Source organism: Coffea eugenioides, chromosome 4 (assembly GCF_003713205.1).
Source record: "Coffea eugenioides isolate CCC68of chromosome 4, Ceug_1.0, whole genome shotgun sequence".
Taxonomy (NCBI): Eukaryota; Viridiplantae; Streptophyta; class Magnoliopsida; order Gentianales; family Rubiaceae; genus Coffea; species Coffea eugenioides.
Window position 1 is genome coordinate 4,233,553 of NC_040038.1, and position 21,339 is coordinate 4,254,891.

Genomic DNA, 21,339 nt, shown 5'->3' on the forward strand with positions numbered 1-21,339 from the left:
TTACGATTAACCAACCAGCTCTAAATTGATTCTTTTCATGTCACATGATGCTGCAAGAAAAGGAAAAGGAAAAGGAATAGAAGTAGAACAGACAACCTTATTGAACAAGCAATTTCTTCTCCATTTCAGTTCAATTTAGTTCAACAAAACATCCATCAAGCCCAGATCAAGTCTTGGAACCTAGTAACAAAAAGTGTGTTTGGATAACCAAATTTTTTCAAATAATATTTCGCTTACATCATAAACACATTTCTCAACCCTTTTTTTTTTTATATTTTCAACCGCCTTTTTACGTCCGGTACATTCTTTACTTGTGCACTGCTACTATAGTTGTCCATTTGCTAGAGTCTCAAGTTTTGAGTTGATAGTACTATAGATGCTTCCCCATAATCAATGGTCTTCAGACAAACTAAGTTGAAACTTGTACATAAGATTCGTGCTGAGGTGCAGAAATTATGTTTGCTGACAACCACCGTGAGTTGAACTCCAAGGTTCTCCACAAGCATAGCAGAATTGAAATCCACACCTGCATCACCACTCATAAAGAAGACATTTTTCAACTTCCCATCTGTTTCTGTTCAAGTATTGAATGTAGGATTTGTTTGTTTGAATCATCCAGGATCCTCGAATGCATAGACAGATAAAGATAAAGAAATGGATAATTTTGATTCAGGGTCTGTTTGTCTGGACTGAAAATCTTTTCCAGAAAATATTTTCTTCAATTTCTGGTGTTTGGCTGCAAAAAGGTCAGGAAAATTTTTTTCCGGTAGAAAATCTTTTACATAACTTGGTGTAAAATGAATTCTGGAATTAAGATACGGAAGTTAATTTCTCCCGACAACTATCTATCGCAACTTATCAGTCTCCTTGGCGCTTCTCTATTGTACAAAACCATCAAGTAATATACCACAGGGATCAAATCAAGAGCAACGTCCCTGCACTTGCTTCTGCAAATCCCACATCTTTCCACCTCTTCGAGCTCTCCTCTTTCTTATGTTCCTCCCTATTATCCCTTTTCTCTTGTGCCACACAAAACACATTTATGGATCAGACAATTCTAGACCTAGATTGGGCTTTGCATTGAGAAGTTTTGGAGAAGAAAAAAAAAAAAGTGAAGCCAATGGAGGCAGGAGGAACATTTTTAGAAGAAGATTTGATACAATAAACATCAAGTTTCAATTGCTAATTTCTTATAATGGTTCAATCAGTGGTAAGCATATTTTTATTACAATGACACTCAACCAGGTTTGGGAGATTGTGAGTTCCTGGTTCTGGTCTTTGAACAATGCTCTGTGATTAGGCTAGGCTGTGATAATCAAGGGATCACCCATACTAGTCATAGAAGGAGGAAGCCACAACAAGATTCTAGAAACAAAAAAAAAATAAAAGTAATGGTACAATCACCATTCCCAAACACAGGAGTGACGAGCACTAGAAAGTAGAAACTGACCTGCAAGTCATGTGTATGCAGCCCTGATTTTTTTCGACGTAGTATTTGCATCTAGGACATCTGTTCCAACTTTTCGCCTTGGCAAGCTCCCTCAGCATAAGATCTTCCCTTCCTCTTTCATCCTGATTCAGCCTGAGGAGCTCTTCACAATCAACCCCAGGATGCCACGGCACATGACATCGAGCACAAAACAATCTCCGACAAACAGGACACTCGGATTCCCTAATAACTTCATCGCTATCTCTCACCAACATCGCCGAACAATCCTTAAAAGGACAATAAAACTTCTGAGATGCATCAACCATTGCATCACAAAGCATCTCATCCCACTTTTCCAATACATCTTTAGGCATAAAAGACCTACAAGAATCAAACTCAATCGCCCTCCCACAATTCACTGCAGGGCACCTGATACCGTGTACATTGTACTCAAGTCTGGCTGCAACATGTTTGCTAATGCATTCGTTACAGAACACGTGGCCGCAACTTTGAATCGTGAACATCTGATCACTTTCTTTTCTATCCACACAAATTTCACAAAAACTCAGTGAAGATTCGCCCGATTCTGCTGTCACTGCTTCCTCTGCCTGTTCTACTTTAAAACTCGCTGATGATGATGATGATGCAGCATTAGCAGCAATATTAAGTGTCGAATAACCCTGAGACGGTTCTGGGAGCATCGAAGCCACTAGAGCTTCTTGCAACTGCAATCCTTCAGCATACTTCACATCTGATACGGGAAAAATCTGATCATCTTCCGAATCTAATTCATCCGTCTCACGAAAAAGTGCAGACAAGTAAAAATCATCACAGGAGAGATCCAATAATGCCGGTTCTTGAGCCATAACGCATAAGAAACAAGGGAATTTTTTGTCTATGAAGGAATTAGGATGAAGTAAACTACTAGAAAATGGGGGTTTTGGATAGGAAATGAGTAATATGTAGATTCTTCAGATGGCTTACCTTGGAAGCAGCCTTCTCTTATTGGAATTCCGGGAGTTTGTTTGTGACTCGTCTTTTCGGTGTCTTTATCTTCGACATTTTGACTTCAAGTCAAGCCAATTTGAAAGATGTTCCGTACAATTACAATTGGATTATTTCCTACAATTTGTTATCAAATCGAGCGTATAAGTTCAAGTAACCGCGTTACTTTCGGCTTTATCAAAATTTCCGACAAGCCCTTTTTATCGTGCTTGCGTTCAAACTTTCCGTGGCATTAACTTATGGTGGGAATTTGTGATTTGCATTTCTCCAAAAACTTTTTTTTTTTTTTTTGGGTAATACAATACAAAAACTCATAGGTTGCAAACTTAGGTCTCGTTTCGCAAGTGAATTTTTTGGATATTTATCTAAAATTTTACTGTAGAAGATGTAGAAAAAATTTTTGAAGTGTATAAATACTTGGATATTTTGAAATGTATAATTTAAAAAGTTTGAGAAGTTTTTTGAAATTATTGTAATTAAAGTTGTTAAAAAACTTATAGCAGAGAAACTTAACCAAAAACTTGCTTGTCAAACAAGGCCTTAGATGGTCGAAAAAAAAAAGAAGGAAAATATACCTTCCTTTCGGAAAAACTCTTTTCACGACTCTGAAAAGCGTACACCGCACTTTTTCTTTTCTTTTTTTTTGGCTCTCCAATGGTTTAACAACTAGGCCTAGTGTTTTTCAAATCTAATAATTAGTACCGCTTTATACTTTGGGTGAAAGTGCAAGATGAAGGCACGTTTTCGAGAGTCACCCACCGAATGTTGTGTGGGTTTTCTAAGTTGATTACTATTTTGTCACTTTCATTTATACAAATTTACCCTCTAGTGGGTTAAGAAAATGAGAAGAAAAAAAAGTTTAGAAGTGGAACTGAAAACAAACTTTACGAGTTTCCCGAATAGCAAAAATATCAGTCAATTCCAATATAAAATTGTATAAATGGATGACATTGATCAAGAAAACCAAAGAGGGAAGGGAGGGCGGATAAGTCATTCTGGTAAAGGATGTCAATTATATGATACTTCCCTGTGGTTTAACATTTCTTCCTTCCTTTAAAGAGCCATCCATTTGTCAAATGACTTCTCTACTCTGGACCAATATATCAAATTTCACCTATACCCCTTTCCTTTCCCCTTTTTCTTGATCAATCTCACCAAATTATACAATTATATGTTGGAATTTATAGAAATTTGTGTTGCCGAGGAGAAGAAAATTGTGGAGTTTCTACATTTTTTGTTCCCCTGTCAACCTTCTCACACCCGAGTAATGCAATTTTTAGAAGATCAAGAATTGTGCAAAGCTCTATGATTTGCTAGAAGATGTAATGTAATGCCACAACTCCTCCTCGATGCAGAATGCTGCTATTTTGCAGGAACCAATACAAGAATCTAATTTTGCATGAAATTGACAAACCGCAAAGGTATTCCAACAGACGGGTACAATTGAACTTTACCTAACGGAAGTTGATCAGGACTATGCGAATATACATCAATGGTTGGAATAATATCTGCAGGAAGCTCTCTCTCAAGAATCTTATGCTTCAAATAACGTATGAGCTCATAATTGGTAGGGTAAAATCTGTATCCAAAGGGTAAGCTTAGCACTTGTTTTCCATCACCAGATGAAGAATTTCTCGAGTGAGCCATAGAATTGCTTATGGAAAAACCCAAAGAAGAAAAAACCCACAATATCAAGAAAAGCATGTAATTGAGTAATTACAATCAAATCTTGAAACAGACAGGAGGAGGACCTAGCAATTCGATACGTAAGAAATTAGATGTCATTGTTTATATAGAGAGTGATTATGGTTCAACATCCTCGTACAACTAGAATTTTGACTCTGTTAGACTTCCTAATGTTGCGCTTTTTTTCTGGAAATGGTAAGAATTGAAAATTGAATGGAGTTCGTTTCCAAATTTAGAAACTACTTCTATTGGCTTCCAATACGGCTATAGAAACTTACTTATTATTTTTAAGACTCAAATCTGGTGATTTCTGCGTTCCATGGACACAGTCTTATATCCTTATAAACATCCAAAGCTCTTCAGGAAACTTAAGGTACTTTTCTATATATAAAAAAAAAAAAAGAGATTTCGTTTATTTTTGGTAAATCACAATTTTGTAATAACTATGAATTCCTTTACTGGTTTGAAGATTTTGCCAAGGTAAAGTTATCTTTTTTGTAATAGCCAATAGGGTATACTATATTTTTTTTTCCCTGTATTTAGATCATAATCCCCTTGTGGGAAAATAACTCTAAAGTTTTCAGAATTATTATTTTCAGAAGGTCCATCAAATTTATCGTTCTCAAGAAAAACAAAAGGTCCGTAGAATTTATGCCGAACTCCATTTTTTTAAAAAGAAGTTGGACATTCATATCATATAAAAGTACCATTAATATAACAGGAACGATGCAACCACAACTTTGGTCACATACTAATTATAGGAATTAGAAATTTTCCTCTAACTGCCGATTAAGACGCTCTATTTTTCTTTAATTTCCCCTACCACCCAAATCACTTCAAAATTCTCGTGCAAGTGAACCAGTAATTAATTCATTGCCATGGCACGAACATTGCTAACACGAAACAATTACTCCTCTAACCGAAAAAAGAAAATCACTCAGGGAAAAAAATAAAATAATTGCCTCATGAAATAGTAGTGCTTGTCTTTTCTTTTTTCAGAGAAATTCCACCAAGCATATGAAAATTGGACAAAGTCTTAGTAAGATTTGCAGATATTTTGTCTCTCTTCCGAAAGGGCAGCTAAATCGACAATTACACACCATAATCGGCAGCTGTAGAGCCTTGTCTGCAGTTGCACCGCATCAAAACTCCAGATGTTTTTGCGCTATAATGTCCTCTGGATTAGCTGCCAATTTGCTGTTGCCTTTGCTTATTTTGGCACGCCAGCAGCTAGTCTTGCTCTCAAGTCCTTTCTCAAGATTTTGCCAGATGGTGACTTCGGAATGGCATCAACAAAAAACACACGGTTTATTCTCTTGTAGAATATCACCTGCTCACCACGGAAAACAGCAAAAAAGAACGCCAATTTAATGGCCTGAAAGCAGCAAAAACCTCAAAAACAACGATTGAATATCCAGCTTTACTATAATGGAATGACCTGTTTCTTGATATATTCCTTAATTTCATCCTCGGTGATATTGGAATCTTTTGATTTCACAACAAAAGCAACTGGAACTTCGCCTGCTGCGTCATCCTTCATTCTGAAATTGACCAACAACAATGCTAAGGATCGCTTTTTCACTTGATAGTCAAAAAACATAGCATGGTGGTAATTAAGGACATAAACTGTTGTCTTGATGACAACAACATTGACACCCCTTTTGTCTAAAGGTAATTAATCACTTTCGACTTACGGGACAACAGCAGCATCTGAGATGTCAGAGTGAGCGAGGAGCAGGGCTTCAAGTTCTGCGGGTGCGACTTGGAACCCCTTGTACTTGATTAGCTCCTTAAGGCGATCAACGATGAAAAGTTCATCATCCTCGTCAATGTAGCCTACATCACCTGTATGTAACCAACCATCTCCGTCTATGGTTGCTTTTGTGGCTTCAGGGTCATCAAGATAGCCTAGACAGTGAGCAAAATAAGAAACAGGTCACTCGGGTTTCATCACTCCCGTCCAGGAAAACTTGTACTGCTACACTGTTAAGATCTGTAGTAGGATGACTTTCTTTCCCGACCCCCAAAAATTGACAGGACTAATTATCCGTGTTAGTTTTCTTTCTTAGGTGAGTGATTGAAACAAATTTAAGTTTCGCTGCCAAAAGAATTACTAGTTTTACTGCTATATTTCTTGAGCTCTGCCCAGGAAAAACAAGACTATGACCAACATTTAACTTTTAAATCCACCAAAGAAAATAGGGATAATATCAGAAACCTCCCCTGAGGTTTCTTTTAATATCACCTGGGATCCCAAAGGTTTTAAAATTATCACTTACCTCCTTTACTTTTATTATTTGTGTAACAAAATTTTTAAAAACCCTAAATTACTCTTTCACTTTCTAAATAAAAATATTCCTAGACCACTTTGTTCACTTCAAGAAAACCATCACCTCAAAAACAATCTCTTGTAATACTACCACATCATAATGTTATACCCCATAAAATTATAAATTTGAAAAGATATACACTTGCATCAATTTAACTTTATATGCTAAAAATGATTTCTTATGAATTTATATTTTTTTCCAACATCTTCTCAACTCTTGCTAAAACCATTAAACTGTATCAATCATTATAAAAATCAATTCAAACTAAACAAATAAATCATATCTTACTTTATCACAATCACAAAAAGTAAAATATAAACAAAATTCAATTTATTATAATTTATAAATAAAATATTTCATAGTCATCCAAAAAATGAGTAAGAGAGAATGATGATGCAAAGAGAAAAAGAAAAAAGTGACTTTTATTTCTTTTTTCTTTTTTTAATTTTTGAGCTCCATTTATTTGATGTGTTGTGAATTATGTGTCCAGAAAGGATTAATATAGTCTTTTTACAATTATGAAGAAAGATAAGTAATATTTCTAAAATCTTAAGAGTGTCAAGTGATATTATAAGAAACCTCCCTGAAGGGAGGTTTATGATATTGGCTACAAAAGGACGGATGATTGTCATAATGATTCTGTGTATTTGATTAACAAGCATTCTTTTGTTTTCTCTCATTGTTAGGTTTACCTAATTCTGTTCCTTGTCTAAATTATGATCCATCAGTCGCCAGCTCGAAACAACCTAGATTTTCCGAGTTTTAGGTTTACCATAGTTTTTTTTTTTTTGTTGGTGGATGGGTAGAACTCCAATTTTGGAGTTATAATTTCAACCTACAATGTTGTTCATATCTTTTAAAGTAAAAAAAATAGTTACACAAATAAAGATCCAATAAGCAGCCTTAGAGACTCTTTTTGACTCTGTTAAATATATATATATATATATATATCACATAACATCCTATTTATAACATACTAAGTACATTTTTCTTTTTCTTTTTTTTTGGGAGTCACCACCTACAAGACATATTAAATAAGAAATCACCTGATAAAACGCCAGTTCTCAACAAGAAAAAATTGCTAAAAGTTTGGTTCATTATGCCAACATAAATGCTTCAATCAAAAAGGACAAAAATTTGCTGGTCCTCATATTATGATTTTAATGGTCTTTACCAAAAGGATTTTCTATGCCTGGTCAAAAATTGGGTAGTAGCCATTGTTTGTAACGATGAGAAGGAAAGAGAGTTAATAATGATGATTCGGTGCAATTAACTTGTCCCATATGCACAGGGCATACGTCCGTCGGCAAACCAAAACCATGAAGCCGCCACAAAGACGTAGACTTTTCTTTCCCACCAAAGACAGAAATGAAGACACCATTAACTACACGAAAGAGTCCCTCAGAGAAAATTATAACCACACCTACCTTTCATGATTTGGTCACCTCTGATGCAGATTTCTCCAGGTTGGTTTCGGGGTAAAGAGGAACCAGTTTCGGGATCTACAATCTTCATTTCAGCATTTCTAACAACGGAGCCACATCCGCCTGATTTAACCTCAAATGGATCCTTAGCAAATGCTGAGCACATTGCTAGCACAGGGCCGGCTTCTGTCATCCCATAACCCTGCATGCATTTTCTACCGTTAATATTTGTTCCTCGTCTGAATCAGATAATTAATCAGCTACTTTCCCTAATGTCGTCTAGTCATGCATCATCAGCTTTCCTCTTTTTTTTTTTTTTTTTTTTGGCTTTGGTTTTCCTGTGGAGTTGAAATTTTTCTGGGTCACCACGGTGGCTTTAAATTATGTATACTCTGAACTCAAATATATAAACTTTTTTGAAAGAAATGCATATTTAAAGCTATTTCATTGAGCATAAATCATAAATGAAAATGATTTTTCTTCCCCTTTCAGTGAAGAGTTACCATGTATGAGTACACACAAGAATTTACGTAGAATGTGTTGTTAATTAATATTGTGTTTATACTTTTGAACAAGTATTCTAACCATATTCGCACAAGAACACACACAAAGAAGTTTTGCATCATTGTTTTCTTGTTCCCATCTTGGTAGGGCCTGCATAGTTCTTAGTCTAATTCTTTAGTTGATGTTTGGATATCAAATTTTTTCAAATAATATTTTGTTTTTACCGTAAACATATTTTTCAATTCACTTTTTTATATTTTCAATTACCCTTTTATCTTACCTTCATTACATCACAATCACAAAAAAGTGCTACCGTAATTATTCCAAACATTAAATTCACCCACAAGCATTAAATTCCCAAAGCTAAAATGTTAAATTACATAGATCCTGCCCATCCTCATCCTTCCCACACCCAAAACTAAAAGCGGAAAACCAAGTTGATGCTAACAAAGAAATTGTAGGACGCAGAATAATAGATCATGGTAATTTTGACCCGCAATCAGCAATCAAATAGGACTAATGACTCCAGTCCTATATCCTTCTCAATGCTGACCCGGAGCAACCTAAACTAAATGATAGTTCTCAGTTCTGAAATTCATATAGGTCACAAAAGTGAATTGATTTTCGCACTCCCCCATTTAATTCAACCTCTGCCAATATACAGTCTTCAAAAAGAGTGCTAGAAACTAGCTGGAAAGTGCATATTCACACACTCCAATTCCAGTGCCGTGGCTTCCCCCCCACCACAAAAATATTCCTCATACGTCGTACACCAAAAGAAATGAAAGCTAAACAAGGGGAAATAAAAAAAATCTATGCCTGCCTAAAACCAATAAAAAGTTATACTAGTAGTTAGTAGTAAGTCTATATCATTTACCTGACCAAGTTTGGCGTTAGGAAATTTGGTTCTAACAGCATCTTCAAGCTCCTTACCCAATGGTGCCGCTCCAGACATGACAGTCTTCACCGACGAAAGGTCATATTCATCAACCTCTGGACTTTTGGCTATGGCCAGAACAATTGGTGGCACAAATGGCCCAATTGTGACCTTATATTTTTGAATCAATTCCAAGAACGGAATTATGTCAAATTTCTGCATGATCAAGATTGTTGTGCCGGCCCTCAACCCACATAGCAAAATTGAGTTCAGCGAATATATGTGGAACAGAGGCAAAACGCACATCATCACTTGATTGTGTATATAGAAATTTGGGTTTTCTCCGTCAACCTGTTGTGCCACGCTAGTGACAAGTCCCTTGTGGGTCAACATCACCCCCTTGGGCAGTCCAGTAGTCCCGGAGGAGTACGGCAGCGCCACCACATCATCAGGGCTGATCTCGACGTCCGGCATTTCCCTTTCATCGGCCCCGGTTAGCTCCGAGAAGTGTAAACAACCTTCCGGTGCAGAGTCGATGCACATGACTTTCACCCCATTTTCACATGCATAGTCCTTGACCTTTTCGACATAACAGCCTTGCGTGATGATGAGCTTTGCGTTGGATGCCTTGGCTTGCTTTATGACTTCGGCAGAGGTGAAATATGGATTGGCCATCGAGGATATGGCTCCCCGGAAAGATGCACCGAGGAAGGCGAACACGAATTCCGGCGAGTTTGGCAGCAGGATCATGATCGTATCTCCTTGCTGTATACCAACTTTGTTAAGCCCGGATGCAACTCTTCTTGCTGTGAGCTCAACTTCTTCGAAAGTGTAAATTTCATCGGTGGCGCCATTTATCAAACAAGCCTGTGATCTGAACTTAGGAAGGTCTTCGAAACAGTAAGTGTGCAGGGACAGATGTTTTGGGATGTAAATATCAGGGAGCCTTGATCGGAATATGATTTCTTCTTGCTTTGTTTTGACAGCCATTGAAAAAGGGCTTATTGAAGGGTTACTACAAGCTAGGGAAGAAATTAAGAGATTCAAGAAATGGAACCAGTCAAAAGGAGGCGCGATGTAATTATTCTGCTCTCCTGGGAGTCCATTGGGCAGATGGGGCAATATTAATATGCGGGGCTCATATTGTTGTAGGTAGATGGAGGGGATTGGTTGGTGAAATGGAGGATGATCAGGTATATGGGGGTTGTTCAGGGGTAAAACCGAGAAAAGATGTTTGATGTTCATGATTGATTCGGGGGGTTTTGGTTTGTGGGCGTGTGGTAGGTGGGAATTGAGAGCTAGCTACTTTCCCTTCTCAAACCCGAATAAATTATAATTGAATGAATATAGAAGAAGATATGAGGATTATACCACATTTGTGATATCTTATACCTTTTTTTTTTTTTTTTGTCACACTCTTGTTTTCACACGTATGATATGTCACATTGTAGTTCATGTGAATCTGTACACGTCAATAATGTTAAAAATACCAAAATTATTAGAGCAATGGATGTACAACATTAAAATATATATTTCATATACCATACATATCAATTATGTCAAAATTATTTTCCATTCAAAAAAAAAAGAAAGAAAAAAATTGCGTTTGGGGGGCAAAAAAATGACTACCAATCTAAGCCGTCCGTCCCCTGGCCCGAGAGACTGAGAATTGGTTGAGGACGGTTGTTTTGGGGGGTGGGGCCAGGGGAAATGGGACCACCTAAAGGATTAAGGTTTGGTGGTAGACATGATGATGTGTTGACTTATGTAGATGAGACTTTTCCACGTTGGCTTTTACCTACCACAATTAGCTTCGCCGGAGGGGTGTGAGCGGCTGATGACGAAGCGTGAAGAAGGCCTTCGGAGTTCGGCCGGCGGGTGGGATTCAACGTTCATTTAGTCATGGGATAATTTCTTTTAGAAACCTTCCCTGAAATTTCTAATAATTTTACTAGCCTCTCCTAAAGTTTATAAAATTATATAAATCTCCCCTAAAATTAAAATTTTGATAACAAAATTAATCTAATTAGAATGACTTTCATGTTTTTTATTGTCTTTTGTTTTCCTAATGTTAACACCTTAACTAGGAAAATGACGTTGGCATAGTACGCGAGTTATTTATAAGGTCACGTCATATTTTGAGGTAGATTGTCTTGAGTGTGAAATGGCTTGAGTGTGTTTGGATTATAAATTATTTGAAATATTTTTACTGTTACAATTTTTGTGATGTGATGTATGTGAGATAAAAAGGTAATTGAGAAGATAAAAAAGTGTATTGGAAATTGTAATGGTGATGTAAGCAAATATATTTGGGCAAATAATCTCCTATCCAAATGATAACTTGAATGATGTATTCCAAATGTAATAGCCAAATAAAAAATATGTTCGGATTGGAGTTTTCTTTAAAAAATTTTTTATCTTTTCTATAAACGTATTTTTTAATTATTTTTTTTATTTCACATGTATCATATCGTTATATTATATATATTTTTTATAAAAACTTCTAAAAACAGCATTGCTGATAGGTTAGACATTCAGCTATTCATTTTCTAGTAAATTTTGTCGGAAGTGCAAAATTAAAAGATGCATATCCGAAAACACTTGTAAGAAAAAAATTAGAATTAATTGTGATTGTTATTTTTATTGTTTGCCCCCTTGTACCGTTGTATCATGGCACAGCTTCTTTACCCTATTCTCCTGCCCCCCTGTCCCAATCAAGCGCATCAGCCCAAACCATCATATCATTGGTGCCCCCACGAGGATTATTCACCACATCTTCCCCAAACAAACGTCTGACGCATTTGATTATAATAATCTTATTATTGACCGGCTAAGTGATACGAGTCACATTGTTGGAATTATTTTACTAAAAGACTTTAGGCGCATGTATCTCTCTGCAGCCCCCCCCCCCCCCCTAGTTAAGAAACACACACACCTGCAGAGATATCTCTCTGCAGCCTATAAGGGAAAATTTTGTTTCAACGGAGTAATTGTAGTATTTTTTATGATATGATATATGTGAGATAAAATAATAATTAAAAATATAAAAAAATAAATTAAAAAATATATTTATAATATAAATAAAATATTATATAAAATAATTCAGCAATCAAAACACACTCGTTTTCCTTTGTCTCTCCGGTCGAACAAGGCTAATCTGAATTAGTCCTCATTTATCAATTTTGAGCAATTATAAAACAAGAAAGACAAAAAAATTGTTGAAAAATGTAGCCTCGATAGGAGGAAACAAAGAAGAAAACACAAACATATAATTGAAACTCACGAGCACGTATAATGTTTGAGTAATGACTTGTTCTATTTTTATTGACGAAATAAAACTTAACGACACCCCAATTGTTCCATCGCTATCAATAACCTTAACCACACGAGGAAACATTTTATTGAGAACAGAAATAATAATAAATCTGCAAGAATTACAAATAAATTCTTTCACGCGCCGCTGAACATAAATCTCATTGTAAATCATGATTATGGAACCAATTAATAGCTTCAATATCCTTTGCTGCCCCGGACGGAACATCTTCCATGACTTTTTCTTGGCCTTTAGGATAAAATATTCCAGTTCGATCATCTGGAACCCACCAATTTCCGTCATGATTATTTCCAGCCACACTACTCTTCTTCTTCTTCTTCTTCTTCATTTCCTCCCCATTCAACTTAGCCGTTTCCGGTGGACTGCTTTTTCTGTGGAAGGCTTTCCGCAGCGTTGGTCTAATATTTGCATTTATTAACCAAAGAAAATGGCAGTTAGACACAAGATTCAATTATACACATGGACAACTAGAAAATTTAGAAACGGAGGAAACCAATCATTATTGATTTTTACACATAAACAGCAAATTATTTAAGGTTTTTTTTTTTCTTTCTTCGTTCCTTTTTGTTTTTGGCTGTTTCTCTTCTTTAATTTATTGTACCCAATTTACGATGCCAGTACCATTTAATATTTGGTCGGTTGTAGCTCAATTGCCCATCATATATGTCACAGCACCACATATCAACCTCCAGCATTATTGTAGCTGAATGTCTAATTCTTTTTTCCCCAACATGCATTTTCTTTTTTTCTCTTTATTTATGACCATTGCCCACACACAAGTATAGCCACCACATGGACTGCATGTCTAATTTAAATGCCTGCCAAGGGAGGATGATTCAGGAATGGGAGCCAGAGAGAGCGTGAATCAAAAAGGTCCTACACTCCAAACCAAACACCAAAATGTGGAGTTGCATCCACGAGTCAATATCTACTTTCTTAGAAACATGCTTTTGCCTTTTGGCCAAACTGTTGGCTCAAACTTGGAAACACTTTCAAAGATTTATTAATGATTCAGATTGTATCGTGCTAACTCATCAAGTGACGTCATGCAATTTGAATCATTGAATTTTTAAAAATCGGATCTACCCAAATTTTGGTCGAGACTATTATGTTTCGGAGGTGGTACAACCAATCGATTCTGCGCTAAATGAAAATCCAAAAGGAGGTGGGAAAAAAAATACTCCCTCCGTCCCACTTTGATAGTTTTGATTTTTTTTTTCACACAGTTTAAGAAAAAGTAGTTAACTTTGTTGGAACAATCAATGTAGGTAGCTATTTTCCTAAAATACCCTCACATTAATTAGAGCATAACTTTATGGAAACTTGAATTTATGGTAAAAAAAGAATCAACTCTCATTAAATGAGATAGGTTTATAGTAACAACAACTTACATTGAATAAGGGTATTTTATAAAAATTAAAATATAATTATATTTTTCAATTGAAAAGTGAACTATAATTTAAGACAGACGAAAAAGGAAAATAGAACAATCAAAGTGGGACGGAGGGAGTAAGAAGAAGGAAAACGATAAGATGTAGAGTTAAAATTAGCTAGTGCTGGTTTGTTTGGATTGAGGATTATTTATCAAAATTTATTTGCTTACATCATCATTACAATTTCCAACACACCTTTTTACATTCCCAATTACCTTTTTATCTCACATACATCATATCACAAAATTAAAATATAATTATATTTTTCAATTGAAAAGTGAACTATAATTTAAGACAGACGAAAAAGGAAAATAGAACTATCAAAGTGGGACGGAGGGAGTAAGAAGAAGGAAAACGATAAGATGTAGAGTTAAAATTAGCTAGTGCTGGTTTGTTTGGATTGAGGATTATTTATCAAAATTTATTTGCTTACATCATCATTACAATTTCCAACACACCTTTTTACATTCCCAATTACCTTTTTATCTCACATACATCATATCACAAAAAGTGCTACAGTAAAAATATCTCAAATAATTTACAATCCAAACAGAGCAACTTGCTCTGAATTTGACCATGATTGTAATAATTCTAGTTGGATTTTCAAGAATGATATTCATATCTTTTGTGAGCTGAGCCATTTGTATTGTTATTTTCTGAAAATTTTATAATATATATATTATAGTGATATAATATATGTAAGATAAAAACGTGTTAAAAAAATATGTTTACAAAAAATATAAAAATTCTGAAATTAAAATTTTCCAGTACTACTTGAGATAGAAAATCATAACCCGATTTACTTCGCAGTTTTATCTCTTTTTTAAAACTTGGAGCTAGTTGGAGGACCCTCCCATCTCTGTAAGACTGGGTCCACAATGTCAATGCCCGCCGTTGCATGTGACTTTGATCAATTTTACAAACGGAAAAAAAAAAACAAAAAACAAAAAACCCCCGGCCAAAAGCAGTGCACATTTTACCTCCCGAAAGAGTGAAATGTGCGAATTCTTTTCTGCATCGATCCCGAAGATATCCACTTTTTATTAACCTTTGACATTTCACCGTTACAAAATCATATTTCTGTAGTTTTTGACATGAAATTTGGTTCCACCAGTTTTAATTCAATCTTTTATATGCTGGATTCTTTATTTGATTTTTCCTGAATTTGGGTTTGTGCTCAACATGTTACGAGTAATTTTGACCTCTTTAAGTTAGGTGGCTTCTTATCTTGCATGCGATAATTCTGCAACAGCTAGATAAAGAAGTTGGCAAATCAGCTAATTAATTAGATGCATCCAACTAATGCATAGAGAAAAGGGTTTTTGCTCCTTTTCCGAATTGCAATTGTTCGAACAAGCCGAAATCTAGTCGCATGTCGCATAAGGTGAACCGGGTCTCTGCAATTTTTTTTTTTTTTTTGCTTAAGTAAGAATTTATTAGTACCCAAGAACCAAAATAACGTACAAGATACGTTTCAAATCAACAACTCTAAACGATGATAATCTCACAACAGTTTGAGATACTTTGTGAACCAACTACAAAAGAAGTAACAACAACAAACACTAAAATTTCAAATTAAAATCACATTTTTTGATAATAATCAAACCCCTTTATAGCCATCTATTAGTATTCGTCGTTTTCGAGTTTTTGCAATTTTACTCGAACATAGACAATTTTTAAGTGTACCACCATCTCTACAAACCCAAAAAAGAAATGTGATGGCAACACTTCCAATCAAGTCGGACATCAAATTTTTGTGTTAACCCCTGAACCCAGTATAAGAATGCCTAAATAGAAGTCTGGAAAAAAAAAAACTTAAAATGTAGAAAAAGGGCTTACTTGAAATACATGGAGTTCACCGTCTGAGCTCCTCTACTTGCTGAAGTTGCCATTATGTCTGACCTCACTCTCTACACCAAGAGATTGTTCTCTGGCTTGGAATTGTGTCAAGTTGTGGACACCATACCATGCCTTTTTTATACTAGTGAGTGTGGGAAAGTAGGAATTGGATAGGGATAATTTCAGAAACCTCCTTCGAGGTTTCTTATAATATCACTCAGCTCCCCTGAGATTTTAAAATCTCACGTACTTCCCTTAGATTGACATTTCTTATAACATTTTAACCCCTTTGGAAGAAATACAAGAAAGATAAAATTTTTGTTTCAATACTACCCTTATATTATCTTGGTTATGAAATTTATAACAACAATAAAAACAAAATAAGGTTAAATTTTTATAAGGTGTAAATTTCTTGAAGTAAATTATTTATTTTAGTTGTATTTGAACAAAAGCAAAATTTACACCTTGAAAAATTCACACGTATGAAGAGATTATTTTAGTTTTCAATACAACTTAAACTATGTAATGAATTAAAATATATTTTTCTAAAAAATATCTTGACTTCCTTAATTGTAACTATGCATGAAATTTTATAAGGTGTTAATTATTCTCTAAAATCCTCCTAAGTGGTTGATTTTGATTAGATTTAATTTATTCATATCTCTGCTATTCCACCGTGACTCTAATGTAAAGAAATATGGACCATTATTAGCTAGTAATTTGCTTTTTAATTTACATTTTTTGCTTTTAAAATTTTATTTTGTTCTGACTTTTTGGTTAAACAGTTGTTAAGAGCAAGGGTAATATTGTCAATTTATGACCTTTTATAGGAATATTTAGTCTTGCCAAGTTGACAAGGGAGGTAAGTGAGATTTTAAAAACTTGAGGGGAGTTGAGTGATATTAAGACAAACCTCAGGGGAGGTTTTTGAAATTATCCCAATTGGATAAGTGACTTTAATTTAAGCTAAGCCTGTTTAGTTTTCCAAGAAGAACGAAGGCTGACGATTGTTTTTCTGCACAGGTCATGGGTTGGTTGCTAGTGCCTAGCAGCTATTTGGATATGGAACCGGACAAGCCGTGGATGTCACGTTAATTCATTGGATAGATAAGGCCGCCCCCTTGTCCAGTTCCATGCGTCAAGTAACTTCCTCAATCCTTCATTCATTGCTTGGATTTTTCAATGATCTGAGTTACCACTCATCCTTCCTTGTTTAACAAGTAGGCGATTCCTGTCTAACGAGAAAGTTTCAAACCAAATTCAGGAATTAGGACTTCTTGCGGTCATATCATATGGTTCCTTTAGTTCTTAGGGCTTAATGCACATTTGATAAGCAAAGTCCAAATGTCACCCACAGAAGATGCCAGCGGATTGCTTGAGCAATTATAATAAGGTCATGTATAGTTTGCTTTTCCAAGCAGTCAAATGTTTGTTTTTTTGTACTACTTTATCTAGTTGTACTGGTAAGTTTTTTTCTTCAAATTTATTCCCATATGCCTTTTTCTAGCAATTTTGAACGTATATTGTTAGAATACCATGGTGCAAGTGTCCAAGAATATTCAGTCTGGGACTGAATCCGAATGATGGAAGGGATAATGAAGGTCCATTCACCCATACCCTCTTATCCTCTCTGGCTCTCTCAAAACTTTGAGTGGGCCTAAAGCAGGTCTCCATATGGGGCGGCTTATCCTCTGAAGTAACGCAATTGAACTTCCATATTTGTTGGATAGACGTGAATGAGAATAAATCCACAAGAACTTAATGACGGCTGCCAAGACACGTCCCAGGGAAGAAAAATAGAGGGAAAGGAAAGGGGGGATGGATGAGATAGGAATGGGATGTGGCTGTTTCTCATTTTCATCCAGAAAATGAAAGGCCCCGGATAGCATTAGCCTATTTATCCTCAACCCCAAAGGGCATTCTTGTGTTGTAATCAATCTGGATAAGCCCCGAAACGGGGGAAAAAGGGGTTCTGCATAGCGATTTCATGTTAACTCTTTGTAAAAGTTGACTAAAGAAAACGATGGCCTCCAGAGTACCCGAATATAGGCATAGAGTTGGTAAAAGTGCCATACCTTCCCTGTAACATTTTCCTTGATTACTTTCAATTAACTGGAGCAATTTCCCATGTATTGTGCCAGAATGTATGAAACTATAAGTTGATAATCTGATCACTGTATAATGTTGTCATAATTATCAGACCACCAATGGAAGTTTCAAATGATTTCTTCAGTGAAAAATTGCAAGTCACGGTATTCAGCAACTCGAAGCATAATTTGTTCCAAAAACGAGGCTACAGCGCTTCATTAATTATGTAGGATTCACAGTTGTCGTCTTCGCTAGGTGAATCAAAAACTCGCCTCTTCGGTTGATGGTCTCCGCAAATAATATCGCAAGCTATTAGCAAGAACCTGAAATGTAGCACAAAAGCAAAAGATTCAGACATTGTACTGATGATTGAGCTAAGTTCAGATAGCTTAGTATTGCAAGAGTGTATTGTCATGATAGCCAAATTTACCTGTTGAAGGGGCTTGCTGATGGCATTACCATTGTAACTGACATGAAACGTAGCCTTAGCCAACAAGCCCTGGATGTCAAAATCAAAATCTTAAAGTGTTGCGATGTTGTTTTCATTATCAAACAGGCACATGATAAAACTATGCTAAGTTGTAAGCAGTCTTTACCTCTGTGTCAAATTCTCCTGATTCCACAGCAATGTTTATGTCAGTAATAATCTTTACAAGATCCACAAGTAATCCAGGGCGGTCTGCTGTTTCAACTTGCAATAAACTGCAATGAAGCAACCATTTTATGTTATGCCTGCCTGCCATTTGACCTGAAGTATTGCATGTTGACATGCATCAACTGCAGGCTGTTCCGCTTAGGCCTTGAAAGCCATTGGATTCAGTCCTGAACTCGTGCTCTTGTAATGATGCATACAGAACAAATTCAAACATGCCGTACCTTCGCTCTGGACTATCATCATAGACACGGATATGAGTTGCTATGTCAACATCAACCTGAAAAGTTCAACATAACAATTTGACTTGAGCAAATATAAGACCACAAAAATTTGCAACCACGAAGTCTCTAAATACTTGGTCAGTGGTTATATATATATATATCAGGCTAGCAAAGCAATTTCACCATAATTATCAATTGACAATATGCATTTTTGAGTGCCATCCACTAAGAGTTAAAAACCAGTTAGATAGCTTATTTCCAGGAATTATGATATCTAGCTGGCCCAGCATTCATTCGAACTTTCAACTAATGAACATCAGGGGTCTAATGGGTGATAGTTTCGAGGATAGATAACATCTGAATTCTGCATGTTCATTCAGAGAGGCTATGAAGGACAGGTTCATACTTGTGGACGACAAGAGACAAATAAAATTTGCAAAATAGAGATTAAAATACCGGCTGACTTGGCTGCACAACACCAAAGGCTGCCCCCATGGCTAACTGTGAGCTTGACTCCTAAGGTCATAATTAAAATGTTTAAAAGGTTAGAAACAAGTGCTCTAAAAGATAATCTTAATGACCGTGAGCATAATTGAAGAACTACCGGATGATACTCAAGCAAATTGTTGATTATTGTTAAACGAATGGTCTCAAGCAACTCAGGATCCTCAACCTTTCTACCTGTAGAACTGCAAACAAGCCCAACCAATAAGTACTTAAAGCCAAACGTACAATGCCAGTTCCATAAACTGATCCTACTGATCAATATTTTGAAAGAAAATGCAGTCTAAGCAAACATGCTATTACATAGTGCATCATATACATGAAATGAAGATTATAAGAGCATGGTTCATGATGTGAAGAAAAGGCACATAAGGAAAATATACATAAACATTAACTTACACTTTTGTGATGGCAAACTTGTTATGTTTCCCAGATGAATCAAGATAGACATTTGCCTTGACAACATTGAGCCCGAGATTTTTAAGCGCATTCATCTGAAATGCAATTGTTAACAGTCAATAGACATACAAAAAGCAAATGAAACCTTACAATCTATTGATCACCACAAAATCAGAATGCGAGTGAGGGGCATCAACAACCAAATTAGTAGGAAAGACAGCAGCAGCATACTGTGTCAATAAGAGCCCCAAGGCGATCCCCAAATGTGATCTCCACCAAAGTTGCATTGGGGTCAGAATCCTGATCTATTATAACTTTGGGAATTGGAACTTCCTCAGTTTCTTGCGGGCTTTCGCCCTGCTTTTTGGAAAAACCAAACAAACGATAAATATATCAAAATGGAAAGAAATTGGTGATTCAATCAGCTTTATAAGCAACTGGGTTAACCAACAGTGACTACCTACCACCACAGCTGCAGCTGGGGACGCTTGCAAAAGAAGCCTCGCTTCTGAAGATGGAAATCTGGCATCAAATCACCACCAAATTAGGTGAAAAAAGGAAAGGAAAAAAAAAAAGCCAATAAGAAACAATTAACTGCTAACGCCGAAAAAGACAAAGTTTTGATGCAAAAGACATTAACAGTTCAATCATTAATGTATTTTGTACCATCTAGCAAGAAAACACCCAAGCGGAGCCGTTACCAATAAATCAGCTTAGTCCAACAGGATATTGGCATGACAAGAACTTTTGTGGGAGGGGGTTTTAACTTGAGGAATAAGATAAGCAGCATTTTAACGCCATGTGCAATTCTAAAAATGCAACAGAGACAGAGTCATAAAGCTAATCACGGTAGTTTCCAGATAATGCAACCAGTTGACAGAAGAGCTTCAATATGCTAAAGTTTAGTTGCAAGTTAAGAAAATATTAGTCAAATTAAAATCTGGTCCAACAGCAGCAATCAGATAAAAATTACAGATAAACAAAACTTAAAACGATGAATAAAGTGTAGGGTTAGACAATTACACTAATGAGTTAGCCTTAATACAAGATAAATCCAGTTAGCTCAGAAACAATTAAAGAATCCCAAATGTGAGCAAAGACCTTTTCTTGGAAAAATTACAGAATCCCTGAACTGGATCCGAACCAAAAGGGCAAGTAAAGAGGGAAGCTTTAGCAATGGGGTGCTTGTCAATTGCCTTTAGATTAGTATAAAGCCCAGGAGTTGTCCCAGAAGAAGCCATTGCCACAGCCATTTGAGCAGCAAAGGGCGAAAAACAGTATAGAGAAGTGTTAGACTTAGCAAAAAGGGAAAGAGCTTTTAGTAAAGTGAAAAAGGTTCCGTCTTTGCTTTATCTGGGATTATGGGATTCTTGAATTTGTACCACTAGTACTTGAAAAAGGAGTAGTAGAAGGAGAAGAACATGACGAGACGATGATGATGCAAATGAAGAGGTGGGAATTGAAAGATGTATCGTGGGGACTAAAATGTAACCATTTGGCTGAAAGGGAAACAGTAGTTGTCGCGCTTGTTCTAGGACTATCCGCCATTCTCATGATTTATCTGTCTATCTGCCCATGTTGTCTTTATGAGGGAGTGCCCATAATAACATT

At 36.0% G+C, this 21,339-nt stretch overlaps 4 protein-coding genes across 5 annotated transcripts; all 4 read right to left on the reverse strand.

The window, feature by feature from the left end:
- Nucleotides 1–77: 77 nt before the first annotated feature.
- On the reverse strand, nucleotides 78–2,434 carry LOC113769598 (probable E3 ubiquitin-protein ligase RNF217). Its single transcript, XM_027314105.1, has 2 exons — nucleotides 1,451–2,434; nucleotides 78–526 (listed from the first exon to the last, which is right to left on the reverse strand). The coding sequence occupies exons 1-2, from the start codon at nucleotides 2,293–2,295 to the stop codon at nucleotides 454–456; spliced, it is 918 nt and encodes a 305-aa protein (XP_027169906.1). The 5' UTR covers nucleotides 2,296–2,434; the 3' UTR covers nucleotides 78–453.
- A 2,534-nt stretch (nucleotides 2,435–4,968) lies between these two features.
- LOC113768452 (4-coumarate--CoA ligase-like) lies at nucleotides 4,969–10,427 on the reverse strand. Its single transcript, XM_027312813.1, has 5 exons — nucleotides 9,256–10,427; nucleotides 7,878–8,076; nucleotides 5,815–6,028; nucleotides 5,559–5,661; nucleotides 4,969–5,450 (listed from the first exon to the last, which is right to left on the reverse strand). The coding sequence occupies exons 1-5, from the start codon at nucleotides 10,243–10,245 to the stop codon at nucleotides 5,331–5,333; spliced, it is 1,626 nt and encodes a 541-aa protein (XP_027168614.1). The 5' UTR covers nucleotides 10,246–10,427; the 3' UTR covers nucleotides 4,969–5,330.
- A 2,200-nt stretch (nucleotides 10,428–12,627) lies between these two features.
- On the reverse strand, nucleotides 12,628–15,945 carry LOC113768864. The gene is made up of 2 exons (XM_027313373.1): nucleotides 15,862–15,945; nucleotides 12,628–12,987 (listed from the first exon to the last, which is right to left on the reverse strand). Exons 1-2 carry the CDS (start codon nucleotides 15,912–15,914, stop codon nucleotides 12,729–12,731), a joined length of 312 nt encoding a protein of 103 aa, XP_027169174.1. The 5' UTR covers nucleotides 15,915–15,945; the 3' UTR covers nucleotides 12,628–12,728.
- A 1,973-nt stretch (nucleotides 15,946–17,918) lies between these two features.
- Nucleotides 17,919–21,251, reverse strand: LOC113767885 (ACT domain-containing protein ACR11). Of its 2 annotated transcripts, none has more exons than XM_027312088.1 (10): nucleotides 20,830–21,251; nucleotides 20,193–20,250; nucleotides 19,960–20,088; nucleotides 19,729–19,823; nucleotides 19,430–19,514; nucleotides 19,282–19,341; nucleotides 18,826–18,881; nucleotides 18,546–18,651; nucleotides 18,380–18,448; nucleotides 17,919–18,272 (listed from the first exon to the last, which is right to left on the reverse strand). In XM_027312088.1, exons 1-10 carry the CDS (start codon nucleotides 20,979–20,981, stop codon nucleotides 18,210–18,212), a joined length of 873 nt encoding a protein of 290 aa, XP_027167889.1. In that variant the 5' UTR covers nucleotides 20,982–21,251; the 3' UTR covers nucleotides 17,919–18,209. The 2 variants fall into 2 exon arrangements, with proteins under 2 accessions (XP_027167889.1, XP_027167890.1); XM_027312089.1 differs by having other exon boundaries at nucleotides 19,960–20,085; nucleotides 20,830–21,250.
- Nucleotides 21,252–21,339: the final 88 nt, after the last annotated feature.

What these genes read in the sequence shown, in the direction of transcription:
- LOC113769598 (XM_027314105.1), bottom strand. Translation starts at nt 2,295, where the DNA reads ATGGCTCAAGAACCGGCATTATTGGATCTCTCCTGTGATGATTTTTAC. An exon ending in TGCATACACATGACTTGCAG is followed by an intron (nt 527 to 1,450) that starts GTCAGTTTCTAC and finishes GTGGTGATGCAG; the next exon opens with GTGTGGATTTCAATTCTGCT.
- LOC113768452 (XM_027312813.1), bottom strand. Translation starts at nt 10,245, where the DNA reads ATGGCTGTCAAAACAAAGCAAGAAGAAATCATATTCCGATCAAGGCTC. An exon ending in CTAACGCCAAACTTGGTCAG is followed by an intron (nt 8,077 to 9,255) that starts GTAAATGATATA and finishes AAATGCATGCAG; the next exon opens with GGTTATGGGATGACAGAAGC. An exon ending in TCAGATGCTGCTGTTGTCCC is followed by an intron (nt 5,662 to 5,814) that starts GTAAGTCGAAAG and finishes GGTCAATTTCAG; the next exon opens with AATGAAGGATGACGCAGCAG.
- LOC113768864 (XM_027313373.1), bottom strand. Translation starts at nt 15,914, where the DNA reads ATGGCAACTTCAGCAAGTAGAGGAGCTCAGACGGTGAACTCCATGTAT. An exon ending in GTGAACTCCATGTATTTCAA is followed by an intron (nt 12,988 to 15,861) that starts GTAAGCCCTTTT and finishes TGCAAATATTAG; the next exon opens with ACCAACGCTGCGGAAAGCCT.
- LOC113767885 (XM_027312088.1), bottom strand. Translation starts at nt 20,981, where the DNA reads ATGGCTGTGGCAATGGCTTCTTCTGGGACAACTCCTGGGCTTTATACT. An exon ending in TTGTGCAGCCAAGTCAGCCG is followed by an intron (nt 18,882 to 19,281) that starts GTATTTTAATCT and finishes TGAACTTTTCAG; the next exon opens with GTTGATGTTGACATAGCAAC. An exon ending in GATGATAGTCCAGAGCGAAG is followed by an intron (nt 18,652 to 18,825) that starts GTACGGCATGTT and finishes GCTTCATTGCAG; the next exon opens with TTTATTGCAAGTTGAAACAG.